The 18,193-nt window shown below is 46.9% G+C and overlaps 1 protein-coding gene across 2 annotated transcripts in view; it reads right to left on the reverse strand.

Annotated features, from left to right (window-relative positions):
- The window catches only part of MDGA1 (MAM domain containing glycosylphosphatidylinositol anchor 1), a gene marked incomplete at its 3' end in the record, with an annotated part of 143,411 nt that overhangs the window by 33,733 nt on the left and 91,485 nt on the right, over positions 1 to 18,193 (reverse strand). For both annotated transcript variants that reach the window (XM_080341625.1, XM_080341626.1), the window contains exons 9-10: positions 15,809 to 16,078; positions 12,039 to 12,190 (exon numbers count right to left, since the gene is read on the reverse strand). In XM_080341625.1, the coding sequence (XP_080197751.1) occupies positions 12,039 to 12,190; positions 15,809 to 16,078 (422 nt within the window). The remainder of the gene's footprint in view (positions 1 to 12,038; positions 12,191 to 15,808; positions 16,079 to 18,193) is intronic.

Raw genomic sequence — 18,193 nt, forward strand, 5'->3', positions numbered from 1 at the left:
GAAGAAGGTGACAGCATCAGAAATGCACTTTTCCTCTGACAGGCAATACCACTTAGGATGTGAAAGAGCCTCACATTTTTACCAGTTCAGCCTGTTTGCCAACAGTATTGGACACATTATAGAGCTCTGTCCTAGGGGGCTGCAGCCACCATCTCACATCAGATTTCCCCTGTGGCTGCGACTGCCATGAACTCATCCCAACAAAATCCAGCTAAGACACAGCCGCTCTCTTCCAAAGTGAGTGTTGTTCACAAAGACCAGAAACAACCACACCATCACCCTCAACATGACTAGCAGTGCCGTCTGTGGCCATAAACTGGTGACAGCCAGGAAAGATACTCCCAAGCACCTCATCCTAGGGACTGAAAGGGGCTGAGCTTTGTTATGGTGCCACTGACAACTCCTGGGATGAACAGCGGGCTCTGGAATGCAAAATGCCATGCTACCTCAGCAGACACGTCTTGCCCTCAATTTCTGCCCCAACTGCATCTCCAAAGCTACAGGATACCTTGCAGAGAGGTAACTTCAAAGAGTTTAGATGACATGGACTTCTTAAAAAAAAATATAAAAAAAGAAGGAAAATATGATGACAAGGTTTATATGTGTCAGAGTTTACAGTGTCAAAGACTGAGAGCAAATTATCCAAGGGCCAGACCCATTCTCCATTGCTGGAAAATGAGAGCCCAGAAGATGAGTTCCACAGGTAGAAACAAGATCCTTGCAAATTCCTTGAGAAAAGAGGAATGAAAAATGCTCAGAAACAGGGGCAGCTGTGACATGGAAACAGGGAATTTTAGCAACCTCTCCTGAATATGAGGCTCCAATATTTCCCACAATGATTGTGGGAACATGCCATAAATCTGACCCTTCTCTCCCACTTCTTCTCATGGACTTTCTGATGTGCAATAATGGACTGAGATTCTGGTCCTTGATGTCTCCTTGGCACCACAGGACAGAGCAGAGGAAGATGGTTTGTCTTTGACACTGCAGTTGAACACCACAGATTTGATTCTTGCCCCATGTATTTTGGCAGAGGGACACAACCTCTCTGTACTGGCAGCTCCCTCTTACTCTCCTTATGTTCAGAGAAGGGAAAAGCATGGCAACATTCAGGGACACAGCAGGAAAAGTCCACTCCTGGCTGACAGAGGCCAGTCCCCTGTGACCACAGGGTTTACCACTGCTTATTCATTTTATGAATATACCACATCCCATCTTAAAAGCCGTTCCTGTTTGGCTTGCTCCTCTCACTGGGTGGATGTTCTGGAGCCTGACCGCCCTAATGTTCTCATTTCCAGCCTGAATTTATTCACAGTCAGCTTTTATCCACTTGATCTTGTGCCAATATCGTCCTTTAGCTTAAACAGCTCTGTTCCCTTCCTGATGCTTGACCCCCTGATGTTTTTACAGACAGCAATCACACCCCCTCTCAGCACCTCTTTGCTTTGCTAGGCTGAACAAGCTGAGCACTCTGTGCCTCCTCTTGTAACACAGACTCTCAGTTTCCCTGATCTACTCTATAATCCTTTTCTGCATCATTCCACTTGCTGCAGGTGGGTATCCCAGCCTTGTGTATAGGATGCAGTAGCACTTCTCCACCTTGTCTGGAAGCACCTCAGGCTTCAACTAGAAGTATACTTGCCCTTTCTCACACCTCCATCTTACCAGCAGCTCCCTGATGTAAACTCACATGGTTCCTCCACTTCAGTCATTTCCCACTGATGCATCACAGCAGATTTCTCTGATAGCAATCTCCACATGCATGACCTTGCATTTGTACTGCTGCACTTCATCCCACCTGAACCACTCAAGTAGTTCTCCGTCTTTCAGATCTTCCGTATGATCTTTCACTGAGGTGTCATTGTCTGCCAACCTGGTGTCAGCTGCACAAAATTTAAGCAGCACAATCTTAAACGGAGTTGCTGATCTGACTGGCTGATATCAGCCATGGGGAAGATGCTTGCCCCCTCAGCTGGGTAGCTGCCACCTGGAAAAGCCATACGGGTAAGTTTTGGGTAGTGGAGAAATGTGGATATGAAAACAGTCACTGTGATATTTCTCTATAATCTCTCATCAAACTTCCTGTGCCTGTCAGATTGGATTAAAACATTTTCCTGGGTCAGCACTTCATCATCACCTTGAATGGAAATGATGTCAAGCATTAACAGCATCAATTAAAGGGCTAGGATAAATTTAAACTTGGATTTATTTCATTTTCCTTGCTTGATGACCATTACTCATTAGGGCTTTCCAGAGCAAGTAATCACATCACAAATATAAAGCTGGCATTTGCCAGACAAGCATATCAGTGAACTGAAATTCATTTCTGTGTTGTTCATCAGTCAAGCACAGGGGTTCAGATCTGTGGGGTTAAGCAAGCATGGATGGCCAAAGCAAATCCATTATTCAGTCTAAATGAGGAGTCCTGGTAGCTTTTTCTCCTAAATCATCTTTAACAGAAGGCTTCCTTTGTGGCCTGAAACATTCCCAGCTCCAAAGAGAGAAGTGACTGCGACCTTCGGTAGCTACCGAGGACAGCTGGAGCCACCTAAGCCAGGAGACAGCCTCTCTCTCTTCCTCTCACACACACAATCAGCTGCCCATCCTCATTATGTGCCGAGAGCAGCAGTTTACAGCTTTCCAGAGAAACCAAATTGGTCCTGTCATGAATTACTGTAAGTGCTTGTTCCACACTCTTCAATAATGTCTTTCATTAGGGGTTGATATGCAATATGTATTTTATTAGCATATGTTCCCCAGTCTAAAAAGAACAGACCTAATCTTCAGTCTGTCAGGGAAACAGTCAAGTAAAAGCCTTAACTGAGGCACAGCATGACTGGCAACCTCATGGGCCCTGGGCCTATTGGGGCATTGCAGGGCTGCATGTCCTGAGGAGCAGGAGCCCAGGAGCTGGAGAGGAAAAGGGCAAACTAGCACCTGTATTTGGTGATGGGTGGGAAGGGATGGAGAGCCATGCATTCCCCAGTCTGTGCAAGGAGCCTGTGTTGGAGTCACTGTGGTTAGTACTGACCTACACAGGTTACGTGTACGCCCAGCTATGCTTGTTATCTCCCTCCTACTGTCTCACAGACATATCTTTGATCCTGAAGGCACACCTGGTCCTTCTGTTCAGGCTGGAAGCTCTATACCTCTGATGCAAGATCCCACCTGTTCTTCACTATGCACTGCAGAGCCTGAAATCACCTGTCTGTCTACAGCATGGGTACAGGCTAAATAAAGGACAATATTCCTCATGTTGCTTCACAGCCCCCTCCTGCCCAGAGCAATGGTTCCCATCTCTTTTGAGGTTCACATCTGAAAATCAGCACTGTTCGGTGCCTTACGGGATCCAACTTTATACCCATTCCTAATCTCAGTGAGTACAGTATCCTCTTCCACACATTTACTTGCACTGGACATGACTGCCTGCAGCCAGACCCACATACGTGTTTATGTATCATGCTATCAGCACTTCTGGCTCCAAGAAAAATCACGCAGGCTCTGCGTAGTCCAGGTTTGCTCAGCTGCAGCTACGTTAAGTTCTGAGATATTTTGTCTGTAATATGGTTGTGACTTACCAGGAGAGACAAACTCCATCAACAGGAGCTGTCATCTCCCAGGCCTCTTTTTTTGGGTTCTCTACAGACACTGGCAGAGCGCACTGTCAGGGTACCTTTATCCTTAAAAACAACAATTAATAAAGGATGAGGCTATTGTATACCAAAGCAGAAACAGCCTTTTTAGTGGGACTCTGGGCTTCCCAGCCTCGTGCACGTAATGAAGGCATATGTCATTCTGGAGCCTATGTCTACCTTTAACTCCACTGCATTTGCAGTCCTGTCTCTAGGAAAGATGAGGCAAGCAGCACGGTATATGCAGGGAGAGCCATAAAGCCCTTCACATTATTCCATGCTGCCTGCACTGGTAGCATGGCTGCATAAGTTTCATTTATTTACGAAACACAGTCAAAACCTCTATCTAGTGCCTACTCCTGCCTGTTTGTCACTAGCTACGGGAGAGACTACATCGCCCTTCCAAAACCTCACCCGTCACACACTCTCTCCTCTTACCTCCAACATGTTACAGGAAGCAAGAGCCAGGAAAAAAGAACCCAAAACAATAACAAAACCAAAAAAAAAACACCCCCAAAACCCCAACATAAATAAAAGAGAGAAGAAGTGGAAAATAGGAGGGGGAACAGGGTAGGGGAAGAATGTGCACAAAGAAAAGACTGAAGCAGTACGAGGAACATGGGCTCACTACTGAAAACAAGAGATGAGCAGAGTAAGCTGGAGGAAGCTGCAATACAGCTTATCGATAGGGACTCTCGGAAAGACTCAATAACTAGCATGTACCCCTTGAAGCCACTGAAGGAGTGTGGATAAGAGATGCACACAAATGACTCACTTTTATCTTTGATATCTGGCAAGCATTTTTCATCCTGTGTTCAGCTTTGTAAAAGACAAGCCAACAGCCTGCTGGATAGGAACAAGCACAATGGTGTGAAAACAACATCTCAAGCCTGCAAGGCTGATATGAGGGGTATATTGGCTGGGGGAATGTGATTATCTCTTCTCTCACATTCTTACCCTGAGTGAGCACTGAACAGTAGCATTAGGAGCTGGAGATAGATGAGATTTTGCTACTAGATGTGTTTTAAGATCATATGAGCCTTTTCAGCAAGATTATTTGTACTGTTCTTTTCAGACACTGTTACTATTCCAAACAAAGCTAAGAATGAGAAAACTGTTTGTAATTATTCTCTTGTACTAGGCAAGCTGAACAATATCCTGCTTTCACTCTTGCACAGTCAAGTACTTGAGTTGTATTAGGAGCAGTACTTATGAAAAATTGAAGTTAAGACAAAATGTCTTTTGCAAGGCACCTTACAAGTAGCAAGCCACCTTGTAAAACTTTCAGCTACCTTGTCTTGGGCAGGTTACCTTACTCAGTTTGGATAATCAGAGAAGAGAATTGGTACCATGAGACTGAGGCATAACTAACCTGCCACCACTCATACTACCAATTTTCCCAACTAACTGATTATAAATGATCTATGAACTAGGGATAACCAGCTCAGGAAAACCATGAATCATACTGAAGAACAATTTATGAATGCAAAAAAACCAGAATTAGTCAGACTAATTCATTAGTCAGGCATCGTTTGCTAAGCTCTGGTGGGCAAAGGAAAGTCTCAAGAGTGGCACTGGAAGATGTCAGGCAGATCTAAAGGGAAAACCTCATCCCACAGCTCCCAGACATTTCCACTGAACCCACCTGACCTCTCAGTGCTGGTCTGGCCCATGTCCAGCTTTCCCTGGCCAGCCTAATAGAAATCACTCCTGTCCTCTGGATGACAGGGCTCACAACAACTGTGGCCAGGCAGACGCCTCTGCCTGCAGTGAGCAATGGCCAGGAGGCCTTCCTTTGTTCTGCTGTTGCCAACTTAGTCAGTAAAGCACACATACATGAAATGTGAAAAAAGCTCCTTGTTTCCCACCCCCATCAAACATCCAGCTGTCCTGGAGTCTTCCCTGACAGCACAGGTAGAGAGAACCTTGTTCTAACAGCTGGTCTCATTGACACATCATCCCCCGTGACAGATTGCTAGGGACAAAAAGAAAGATGGCTCAACGTGCTGTCAGCTGCAGTGATTGACATTGTGTCCCATTTTCAGGCAGCAGAGAGCACAGCTGAGGCAGGATCCTGCCCTCTCTGCTCCCAAATGCCTGTGGCAAAGTTGCTGCTTTACCCCCAGGTTCCACACAGCAACCTCATTAAGCTTCAAGCACAGCCTGTCCATCAAATGCTATTGATCAGCCAGCTCTCCTTCTACCCGTGCATGGCTGCCACTCAATCCCACTGCACGTCCCAAACTTCTCCTCCTCTTGCAGCCTAAAAAGGCAGTGTCACCTCTCCCTTCTCTTGCTTTCCCTGGCTTTGTATCATGATGGCTGTTCAAACCATCCACCAAGCACACCTCCTCTTGACACACTGGCTTCTTTCTGCATCCTTTCTCCCTCCCTCAGGGTTGCGTTCTGCACAGCATCACGTATGCCACTAGCACAACTGAAGGCAATTGACTTGAGAGCACAAATATAATCTGCCTATTCTCACTGCATGAACAGAAGTTGAAATAAAAAAATTAAAAAAAAAAATCAGTGGGAGAGATGGGAGATTTAAAGCTGAAAAAACACCTTTTCCTGCTACAGGGGACAACTCAGCAGGTAGGCAGAATTGTGTTGATTTGACATTGTCCCATACGACAGCAGCCTGTGATCAGACATCAAACTGGCAGGCAAAAAGGAAGACAGGACTACAGCAGCTTCCTGGCAGGCGTGACTTATAAGCCATTCTACAACAGAACGTCTGCTCTGAGATTCAGTCCTGGGCAAACATGGAGAGGCGAAGTCCCTGCAGTCACCAGTCCTAATGCCAGCAAGACAGGACAAGCACAACCTGTACCAACTGAAATGATGAACAGTAAAGGGATGTGCCATTTGTCACACACTCCACAAGTGTTTTGATCCATTCAGCATCTTGCATGCAGCCATGACCACCATCTGCTGCTTCATGGGAAGTCACACTGCCTTCCTCACTGGCTGGGACTGCGATGCTCTAGCAGGGAGGAAGAAAGGAAAAGTCCCTTTGCCATGATGCCTCACACTGGGACATCAAACTGGGATGTCTAATTAAGTATTCTCAGCAAGAGGATTTCTCAGTGGACGCGGCAGCACAAGCCTCTTCCCTTTTTTCTTTTTCACCTCCTCAGCTCCTGCAGTGTCCCCCAGCTGAAAACCCCACTGCAGCACTAGTGGGGGATGCACAGGATGGGGCCACTGGGGACAGTGTGCCCCAGTGAACCTCGGGATGAGGGCTATGGAGCCTGGCCTGTCGGCAGCCCCATGTCAGGCTGTTACCTTGGTAATGACAGCATTGCCCAGACAGCATGTAATCCCCCAGAGCAGCAAAATGTTAGACCCTTGGTTTGTGAAGCGAGTTTGGTCACCCCAGACTGCCCTGAACAGAGCTGCTTCTTTGCTAGGCCTTCATGTCCCCCTGGCCCCAAGGTGCAGCCCTCAGGCCTCCCCCAAGGCACCGGCTGCTCAGTTTCTCAAGAAGCTTCACCTGAAGACATCATTGTGTCTGCAGAAGAAAAAGGATTTAATTCACCTCCAAGAGCACAGAGCTGGGCTGCTGCAAGGGTCACCACACACTGAAGTACACCACTACCCCCTTCAGTACACTACCTTTCTGTGTTCATCGCCTTTCCTAACCTGGGGCCCAATAAACATGTGGATTTATAATATCTAGAAGCAGAGAAAGCAATACTGCATGTGTCTGCTTTGGGTTTATGCTCTTTTTCAGACACTGGTTACTGTTGAAGATGGAGGAGACAAATTTTTGGTGTGGATGTTCTTGCTCCTGATTAATACAGGACTGGGGAGATTAGTTTGCTCTGGAAGTTTGTTCTAGCCTGGTTGCACAAACTAGCTGTTTATTTTACAGGGTTGCTTACAAACACTGAAACATACATCCAGCTTCACTAGGCTGGTTACTCATGTGTCAAGGGCCACGCAAGTGGGTTCATCAAACCATGGTGCTGCATGAATGGGGAAAGCACAGTGGTACGAGTTAACTGTGCTCTCAAACATATATGTAAAAGACTATGGGCTGGTGAACTGCGTGCTCATCCTCCCTTTCGAGAAATACCACCCCAGCTTGGCACATGAAGAGAATGAGAGATGTCCCTGCCCTGATCTGTGTGCCCTTGGATAGGTGTCCGGCTCCACGTGCTAATGGAGCTAAAGACAGATAGCAGCTGACAGCCACTGCTGAAGTGGGCTCAGAGGAGGGTAAAAGAATAACTAAGAGGCAGAAATGAAGCTATACAGATCCGCAGCCCATGGGCCTTGGCGTAAAACCTCTCCCACTGTGTTGTGATGGCTATCAGTGGAGTTAACCTTCCGCTCTAATCACAGTCATTAAATTCCTGCTAACGCCCCTGTCCTATGTCTGTCCAAACAGCTCTGTTATCTGTCACCTCCCCACACGGTGAGCCCGGCTCCCCACTGCCGCAGCTCTCATTAACACTGCTCTGGCTGGCTGATGAGGCAAGTGGCAGCCAGTGCCAGAGCCCAGATGAGTTTTGTAGACAGCAGGGGATGTTTATCCAACATGGAGGGGATGAAAGTACAAACAAAGACAGACCATACAATTATTCAGCCATCGCACAGGGCCAGTCTCATTAAAGACAGTCTCCCTGACAGGAATTAATCTGAAGTGACAACCCACTGAGCTAATTTAGCAAATGGGGCCGGGGCTTGGCCTGGTGCAAATTACAGGGGTCTATCTGGCCGGTAGAGCTGAGCCTGCTCTGAGGAGGGGAAAGGCAGGAATGTGTTAAGCTGGCTCGAGCCTGCATATCAGAAGGTCTGGAGGAGACAGCAGCCTCAGGTCTCCTTGAGGGGCACAATGAAGATTAAACTACCCTACTGCACCAATACCTTCTCCTTCCTCTTTCTCCTGCAGCCTCAGGTCACAGATGGGTTCCAGCTCATTAAGTGCACAGTAATTCTGCCACTATCCCCTGTAACCGTAACCACCAGCCCAGCTCAGATCTTTCCTCCAGGATGCAACCTGCTTGCAATATTAGATGGCTTTTCATTTCTCTTTAATGTTAGAGCAGAGCTCTGGGAGGGGATAAAATACACAGAGAGAAACAAGCAACTTAAAAGGCTTTTTATTTTTTAAGCAAAGATCTGGTTTGGGGAGGTTGCTTTGAATCCCCAAGCAATGAAAAACATTTTCAGTTAGAGTGCAATGCCTCAGTGCCTTTCTATGCTACAAGAATAAACAGAATTTAAAAAAAAGCTGACCAAACAAATACCCCAAGAACCTCACGGCATCTGCCCACAACCAAACCACCCAAGGCTGCAAGCTTATAAAGTTCATTGGCTAAGGTGAAGGTGGTTGGCATTTGGATCAGTTGCCTTAGATCAAGAAAGGAAAAATCTCCCAAATCACAAGACAGAGGTCTGTGAGGCCCCTGCAGTTCCTCGGTGGGGATGTTTTCCCCTCTGAATCACTACTCAACACACAAAGCTACTGCCTAGCCCACCTGACAGATGCACTCCAGGAAATAACAACCTATTTGCCAAGACATACAACACAAGCTTTACAAGAATCTTGCTTCACGTTGCTATTGTATGTGCTTTGCGCCTGGGTCAGCAGCTCCAAGCTGTCAAGGTTGTTTATTTGGTTTTAATCAAAGGTTAATTTTTATTCTACTGGAACAGGTACGTCCGCTGTGCTGCTCAGCTTGCTTCGCAGCGCCGGGAACAATCAGCTCCTGTAGAAATGCACCTGCCCGTCTTGCTGGGAGACCCCATGCATCACTTAGGAAACCAAATTCCTCCAGACTGTTCGCAATCCCCCCAGGAATGCCCAACCAGCCCTCGGAAGCTGTTGAACTGGAAGAGCTGGAGGAGCCAGAGCACCAGCCAATTAATAAGCAGCACTTGGAGGCTCACCCAGGCCCATTTTCAGCAGCTGCAGCAAGAAAATTTAATTCAAGGGTTCCCAGGTGCCTTGCAAAGCATCCTGCTACTTAGGGATCTTCATATTACATATGCCAAGAGCTCTTCAAGCAAACTGGGGAGAACAAAATGAAAACCAGTAAAGCATTTTGCAACCAGTGCACATCCCAGCTGGCTGCCCTTTGGATTTCAGCTCAGCAAGAGTTAGTATCTCCCAGAAAGCACCTCTACCACCCTGAGACTGCATGCTGCTGCTGTTCCATTCATCCTTAAGATGCTGAAGAGCACCAGCCACTGACCACTGAGGTGGGGGATGTCGCAGAGCTGGAGGAAAACATGAGCTGGTTGCCTCGGTAAATTTTCATCAGCTTGATCCTGGCAATAAATCAGTCATGACTGGTTACATGTAAGGCTCATTTTATCTGAGGAGGGTATTCAACTTCAATCCTAGCTCTCTAGGAGAATTTCTGTGCCACCACAGCTAGTGCCTGGAAGCCAGTGTATCCACTGAGGAGGGTGCACAGGCAAACAGTGGCCTTTCATTCAGGCACACACAAATCCCCTTCCCTAAGAGCTCTCCAGTCAGCAATGCTTTTAAGCTTTTCACAGTTATATTCAGCAATGTCACCATGTTCCGCAGTCCAGCAACGGAACAGCAGGACAAAAAGCTCAGCCCAGGTGCCCCAGCATGGAGAGGAAGGTGCAATGAAGCAGCAAAGCCTGCAAGATGTGGAAGAGGGCAATGGTGCAAAGGAAAGCGTGAAAGGTCAGGAGATGTCACGAGGCTGCTTGGAGCCCAAGTGAGACGTTGTGAGGAAAACACCAGGAAGGCAGAACAGGAGCACAGAGGAAGTGGCAGGTTGGAGACGAGAGGGAATGTGATCCCTCGGGACAAGGAAATGAAAAGGGCTCAGCGAGATCTCACCATGAAATGCAAGTGTGTTCATTGGAGAAGGGCCAGGAGGAGGCAATACCATGAAAGCCTTTTACAGAGTGTTTCCTGCTTGCACTTGATAAAAGTGGGAATAAAAGTCCTCTGCTTCATCCTCTCTCTGACCTCCTTTATTCAGACCCAGATCAGCACAATGGCACCTGTAGCCTTTTCTAAGACATTTGCCATACATGAGACTGGGCTACAGCCGGTACAACACTCCTCTAGAACACACCACTAAATCGTCACAACTATGTAGTGATGCTGCAAAAGAAATATTAACAGCAGTAACTGATGGGGTATGAACAAAACGAGGCAGGGTGTAAATTTGCACAGGCACTCAGCTTCCTTTGTGTCATAATTTAAAGCAGAAATGCGATTTCCCCTTCTCTTGATCCCTTTCAGTAGGAGCTTAATGAGGAACAGATCCAAGATTACTTTTAGGTACTATGTAAAAGAAAAAGAATCTCAACATCACTGGAGAAGAATAAAAGTCACAAATTACCTCACAGAATTGCAGTGCTGATAATAGCAAAACTCAGCTAAGAGGGAAAGGGTACTATGACAAACTGCCTTCATTATTAGAGGCTCCCCTGTGTCCTATATTATTATTAAGCACTGACAATGTGCTCGGCATGGTTTGAGTAACAAACAAAGGCTGTCCCACTCCAGAGAGCTCACAATCAAAAGGAGATATAAAACTGGAGCCTACTGTGCAGAACTAGAGGAAAGACACACTTGGATCTTTTTAATTATTTTGTTTTCTATCTACAGTAAACAAACTTTTCTTGCGAAATGCATCTGCTTCCAAGCTACCCCTGAACGGAAAGAATCACCAATTTTTAAATGTCCCTGTTTTTAAAAAATGTTTAAGGCAGGCACTTTGCTGCTTGTGAATGAAAGTACCTGGCAATCCTGCTAGGTTGATGTGCTCTTTGAAAAACATCAGGCTCTTTTCCCTATCCTTCTCCAACCCATGATCTCTTCAGATTTCTCTCAGTTCTTCCCTCGCCACCTCTGGTATGATTTCCCTTCAGACTCAGAAACCTTGAAACCCACTTCTCTTCCCCTGCAGAGTTTATATAGTCCAAATAGCTTCATTACTGTGACAGTATGAAAGTCCTTCTGCAACACAAACAAGCAATGACTTTTTCCTGCAGTTTCTACCTGGAAAGCTCTTCAACTTATTCCCTTTATTTCATAGGAGTGTGGAGGACGGAATCCCACTTGCTTGAGTCTTTGGCCTATAAAATCTACAACACCTACTAATGACTCTGGGGTTTTGTTCGCATTAAAAGCCCCTTCAAAACACTGAGCACAAACAGTTCGATGGGAAGTAGCAAGACTCTGAAAGTCCTCGATTGTACCCAACACCGGACGTGAAAATGAACACCAAGCTGTGCACTTGGTCTATCTCTTCCATTTGGTGGGGAAGCTGTAAGACCATCGGGGTCTGGCAGTTCCACCACCTTCAGCTCTCAATCAGCAAGGAGACACTGATGTAACTGCCTCCTGAGAGGTTCTCTTCCCAAGGCCATGTGCCGAGGCTCCAGAAGAGCAGACCTTACCTGCCGGACTTCCAAACGGTACTTGAGGATGGGATCCACAGCATTGGGTTCCTTCTGTGTCCACTGCAAGATGTAAGAGTAATTCTTGGATTGCTTCTGGCTCAAGGTGGGGTTCGGAGTGTCATAGTAAAACTCTGGACTATAAGCTTTTGCTGGAGAGAGTTAAAAAAAAGAAGAGGGAGGAAAATAAAACAGCAGGATGAAGGTAAACATAAATTACAAAGTGATGTGGTCAGAGTGGAACAGCTCCCCTCACCCAGCTCATCCACTTGCCTTTGACATGACGGAAACCTTTACTGTTGTAGCTGGTGTTGCACTGATGTGCCATAAGTTTCTGTGAATCTCTACTGCTTTCACAGCCTAAACTACTGGGAAGGTTATCAGCCCTGCAACACCAGTGGGGCATGACCGACACTAGAGAAGGTGGGAACAGCTTCAGTTCTCCAGCTGCAACCAGCTCTAATCTTTTCTCTCTTGCTTTGTAGTTAAGATTGAGGTAACAGCTTTAAACTGGCACTTCTGTTTCATCTGCTGCTTTACAGAGTCTCCTGCTAACAAACCCCAAGGAAAGATCATTTGGCTGGTAGGTCGTAGGAAAAGAGTTATTCATCACACAGGGACCATGGCATTAAAAAGGAGACCTTGCTCCTTCTGTATCTCCCCTGCCTTGGCAACAGAGTGCTCCAGCCTCTTTGTAACATGACAGTCAACTCAGCAGCAAAGGGGATGCTGACCTCAGCCTGGGTACAAACAGCAGGAGCTTTTGCAGGGGTGGAGATGTCTTTTCTAAACCCACGTCTCCCCTTAAAAACAGAGGGCAGCAGGAGAATGGCAAACAGAAGAGAAACAAGGTACCAGAAACTGGATGGTTCAGAGAAGGGATTTCCCAACCTTTTCCCAGCCGCTGCTGTCCTGAACCACTAACAAACAGGATTTGAAGGCTATTATCTGGAGCCCAGTAGCTGGTGGACTAATGCACAGGGCCCAGAAGCAACTCAAGGTCTTACTCACAAACTGGTTTTGCCCTATTTGAAATTACCTTTGTTTCACCCTGGGCAATTCAATTTTTGGTTCAGGTCCTGCTTTGGGCCAGGCAGGAACTGGACCTGAACCAAACCTCTCCTTTCGAGTTCAAGTCCAATCTGGACCTGCACAGACCAGAAAGATGCCTGGGCTGATGTTGGAGAGCAGAATAGCATGAACAGCATCTCCCCAGGCGGTCTGCTGCACCTTTCACTTGAATCACAGGTCCTGCCACTCTGTGGGGTTATAATTAGGCTCAAAAGGATTCAAAGTTTATTTTTTATGAACTCAGATGGATAATATTGATGTTTATTTCCAAGTTATTTTTTTCTTATTATTTTTATTGACTTGAATTTTTGCACAAGCAAGAAGTTCAGAACCACCTCAGAGACTAATTGCTGCTTATTTGACTTGTATTGACTGTGGAAGTCAAGCTTCATAATGGATTCAGAAATAAAATCAGAACTGATGATAATCATCATCTTGCACGATATTAGTTCCTTATTAATTGACTCCAAGATGGAAACAGAGGCTAAAAAAAAAAAAAGTTTTCTAATAAAAATGCAGCACATCAAGATACTTTTAGAACTCCCTTCTGGAAACTTTTACTATTGCTAGAAAGTTTTGTCTTTTGCTTACAGATGATTGGAAGAGCTAAAGGTTATTCACTCCATCTTTCAGGACTTTTTGGTGCTTGTGGCTAGTGGGAGTGCAGGCAGTGTCCAGTATGGGCTGTCCTGATAAATTACTCAAGGGGAGTGGGTTGGATGTCTCACTATCCTTCCAAAACATCTCAGAAAGCTAATCTCCTATCCACAGAAGAAACCAATTCCATCCTGGGCAGGTTTATACACTCTGTTTCCAGTGCACTGAACACCTCAGAGTCAGAAATGAGTCACTGCCTCCCTGTCAGATAGGAAGGTTTATGGTAAAGCCATAAATCCAGAACCTTCTTTAGCAGGGGACTGGACTAGATCAGAAGTATCAAACTCATTTTCAATGGGGGCCACACCAGCCTCGTGGTTGCCTTCAAAAGGCCAAATGTAGGAATAGTTACATTTATACAGTCCTAAAATTACATTTGGCTATTTGAAGGCAACTGTGAGGCTGATGTGGCTCCCGGTGAAAACGAGTCTGACAACCCTGGACTAGATGATCTCCAGAGGTCCCTTCCAACCCTAACCATTCTGTGATTCTGTGACGTTCCTTCTTTCAAAGAAAAGAAACAAAAAGAGACCATGCCATTCCCCATGCTCACACAGGGAGGCTGTGACTGATGGGAATTAACACTCCAGCAGCCCTGAGCCCAAGCAGAGCAGTCTACCCACTAGGTTAATTTTCAGGTTGGTGTATAGGCTCAGAAAGTCTGTCCAGGACACAGGTGGAGATGTCTGGAGCTGAAAAGCCACCACCAGATATCAATGCCTTGGAAACGGAGAAGGGATGTAGGAAAATAAATGCATGCTTCTTTCCTGATGAGTGCTCTCTAGGGATGCACGCTGCTTTCTACTGAGGGGATCTTATCTTGTGGGGTACAGCATGCCACACTAGGTGGCAATATGTATTTTTTTCCTACTTCCAGCAACACACCCAGATCATGGGAGCACTCTCAAGCTCGCTAGGGACAGAGTTTGCTGTGGTGGCTCATAGCAGGATATGGCTTGCCATCACTTAGTGACATGAGAGTTGCAAGCATATGAAGAAAGAGTAGAGAGGACCAAAGCTCTCATGCAAAATCCACTGCCAGACAGATTCCATGAAATCTCAGGGGATGAGAACAAGGTCATGAAAAGGGGTCCAAACAGTAGAAGCAGTTTGCGCTTCCCCATTTCTGAGAGCATCTCAGAGTTATAGTATACCTGAGCTTTTCCAAAACCTGGGAAAGATCTGCCTCAAAATCAGGCCTCTCTGGATGTTATTTATTCTCATTTGTTCAGCCCTGACTTGAAAAGTATTATAAATTGGCTCTGGGCTGAAAACCTGGTATTTTGGCTGAATATACTGCTTATTAAGGCAACTTCATCAGAGAGCTTGTCTAGAAACTGGTGACCAAGTCAATTCAGGGGTCATGGGAAAAGCAGATTTAATGATCAGCTGGAGAGGCTAGGTCAGATGTGTGGTTTCACATGCTATAACTCTTCCATCCCTCTTTGCAGTTGCAGGTGCTGGAGAGGAGTCCTGTCACGGTGCCTGCCGGATTCACAGAAAACCATGAGCAGCAAATCTGCTGGGTATTGGTACCTACTCCCAGCTCATGCTTGTCCTAGCAGGCATTGTGAGACATGGACAGACAGGAGACATAGGGAAAGTACACAAATAAATAATGCAGTGTTTGTTTGATTGTTTCTAAAGGGAAAACTAGATGGTTTGAAGCCTACTGGGGGGATGTAGAGAGCCTTTCACTCCCCTTGGTCAGTACTTGTCTATGATACAGGTTGTCCAAGCTTGAAAGCTAATGGCAGCCTTGAGTTTAAGCCCTGTATCTTTCAGGCAAATGGTCAAACACTGCTAAAATGTACCAGTGGCTGCCACTAACTGCCCTAGGTCCATGTCAGACTTGAAGGACTTCCTGAAGGATGGAAGCAGATCTCCCTGTTGGCTTCCTGAAAGTCAACCCTTCTAAACACAGCACCATGCATGGAGGAGGCAGTAGAGGTTGCTTGTACTGGCATCAGTTTATTAGGAGCAAGCTTCCCATGTTCATGACTTCATCCAACATCTCACTCTCGCATGCACCTCCAACTTACCAGACACTTGGAAGAGGCAGGTGGAGACCCCCACATCGTTGGAAATGCTGCACTCGTAGCTACCGCTGGTCTCCCGGCTGACGGTGTCCACCTTCAGCTCCGAGTAGTCCTGCTGCTCTGCCAGGGGCTGTGCCAGGAGCGTTCCATTGAGGCGCCAGACCGAGGTGGCCACCTTCATGGGGCTGCCCTTCAGCATGGTGCAGCGCAGGGTGACGCTGCGCCCCATGCCCTGGCGCACGTCCAGGAAGGCTGGCTCCACCACAGGGGGGACTAGGGACCAAACAGAGCAACAGATGTGGATGCTGTCAGGGAACAGCCATCTAGCTCAGCATGTCACCCCAGTGGTGCCTCTGAGGAGACAGGCATCTATGATTTCCAAGAGTATATTTATTTTTCTAGTGGAAACCAGGCTTCATCAAAACAAAAGCATCAACAGTCGTCTGACGTCCCCTTCTGACTGAGCTGGAACCACCTCCCACCTTCCTCCCATTTATTAGGTAGTGGTGGCCTTTAGCTAGTACTCATCCCACAGTGAGACACTGCTTGGACGAGCTGCCAAGCCCTGCTCTTTCATGTGAGAAGTGCAACTCAAGCAGCTGAGCATCCTAACTTGGATTCAGTCCTCAGATCCTAACCCAAATAACCATAGTCCTCACACCCACCATAAACTGCAGTCCCTGAGCAGGCAGGTGTGTTCCCAAGCAGTTACATTAATGTTCTTATGGTCAACATCCAACAGGGTTATCAGGGACAAATGGGGGTCCCCACAGAGCACAGACCAAATCTTAGAGGGTCTCTCCCAAATACATCAATACAACACATCAAGGACTGGCTGCAGGGACTCTGGGTCCTATTTTTATCTCTGGAAACAATTCCCCAACATTGGGAGTCGTGACATCTTTCCATATCAGCTTCTCTGCCAGCAGTATGAGAATGGTGATGTGTGGCCACCTCTATAGCAAAGGGAGGAGTCATCTTGTTCTTAAGCCTTATAATAATTTACATGAACCTCACGATTTGGACATGGTCAAGGCAGAGCAAGGAGAAAGTCTGGATTAGTATTGCCTGGGTTACTCCTTATTTAATGCAATGGCAGAGTACTTCAATCTCTACAGGCATCTGATGGACACGTTTCACTTGCAATAAACTGTTAATTAAAACACTACAGCATGGGGAAAAAACAGTAGCTCTCCCTCTAGAAAGACTTCCTGAACACAAACCAGCTGTTAGCCCAAATGTGACAGAGGGAGAACAGATTTGTAGCAGCTCCAGCACAATAACAGCTCACCTTGTCCAGGTTCAAAGCACCTGCTCTTCCACAGACAACTTCTATACACCACAGATCTACAAAGCACCTGCCTCCTCTAAAGGTCCAGAGAGCTGCCAAGCGTAGCCAGGTCCAAAACCAGCAACACACAGCATCTGCAGAGCCACAGACACAGCTCCACTGGGAACCATGGGTCACACAGCATCCCTGAACACAGCCATGCCCAGAGGGCTCCAGCGCACCAGCCTCTCTTCTCCCACAGCCTGACTCCAGCAAGACCCACCTACAGCCCTGTAACACTAGTGACATCTCCATCTTCACCACAGGTGAAGGTGGTACGTGTACCACCCCACAGGTCTGCATGCACAGTGTCCCCTCTCCCAGGGACACAGAAGCATCTGTGGGTATGCAGCATTACAAGCATCCCCTCCAGCGCGCAGCCCTTGTTGGGCAGTGGCTGATTGTTTTCCAGGTATCCATTCTCAACTCTCAGCCTCTGGACCCTTTGCTGCACTTAAATGGATTAAAAGCAGCCCTTGACTGAGCTCACATCGCCGTGCTGAGTGGCATGGTCAGCTCATTACAGCTGGCTTTGCTAGCAATGTGTCTCTGCGGGTGCTCCAAGCGCTGGCTTGCCTTCGGCTCACACGTCTCCCACCTCACGGTGAGAATAATGTGAGAAGTTGTTTGATTAGACCTAGTGCCACAAATGTGTCGTCTCCATCCCTCGCTGCTATCCCATTTCTTGGGTCACATCTGCTCCTTAATTGAAGCCGGTGGGGTCTCACATTATAATCAAGGCCAGCTGGTGATGTAGAGGAGGAAAAAAAAAAAAAGGTAGAAAAAGGAAGGAAGATTTAAAAAACTGGCACAAAAGCTCCAGATGTACTCAAAGCAATCTAGCTCATGAGGAGGAGAGAGAGGGGTGGGAGAGCAGCTTCCCCCACTGCACCAGGTGGTGCCAGTGTATGGAGCTGGGGCAGAGGAAAAGGTCTGAAATCAGACAAAGAACACGTCAAACTCCCGACAAGAACACGTGTTACAAGGAAAGTGCCCCCCTGGACCTCCCTGAGGGAGCGTCTGAGGCTGGTAAAGGGCCACAGAGGAGCAGGGCTGGG

The sequence above is a fragment of the Nesoenas mayeri genome, assembly GCF_963082525.1.
Source record: "Nesoenas mayeri genome assembly, chromosome: 3".
In the NCBI taxonomy this organism is placed as follows: domain Eukaryota; kingdom Metazoa; phylum Chordata; class Aves; order Columbiformes; family Columbidae; genus Nesoenas; species Nesoenas mayeri.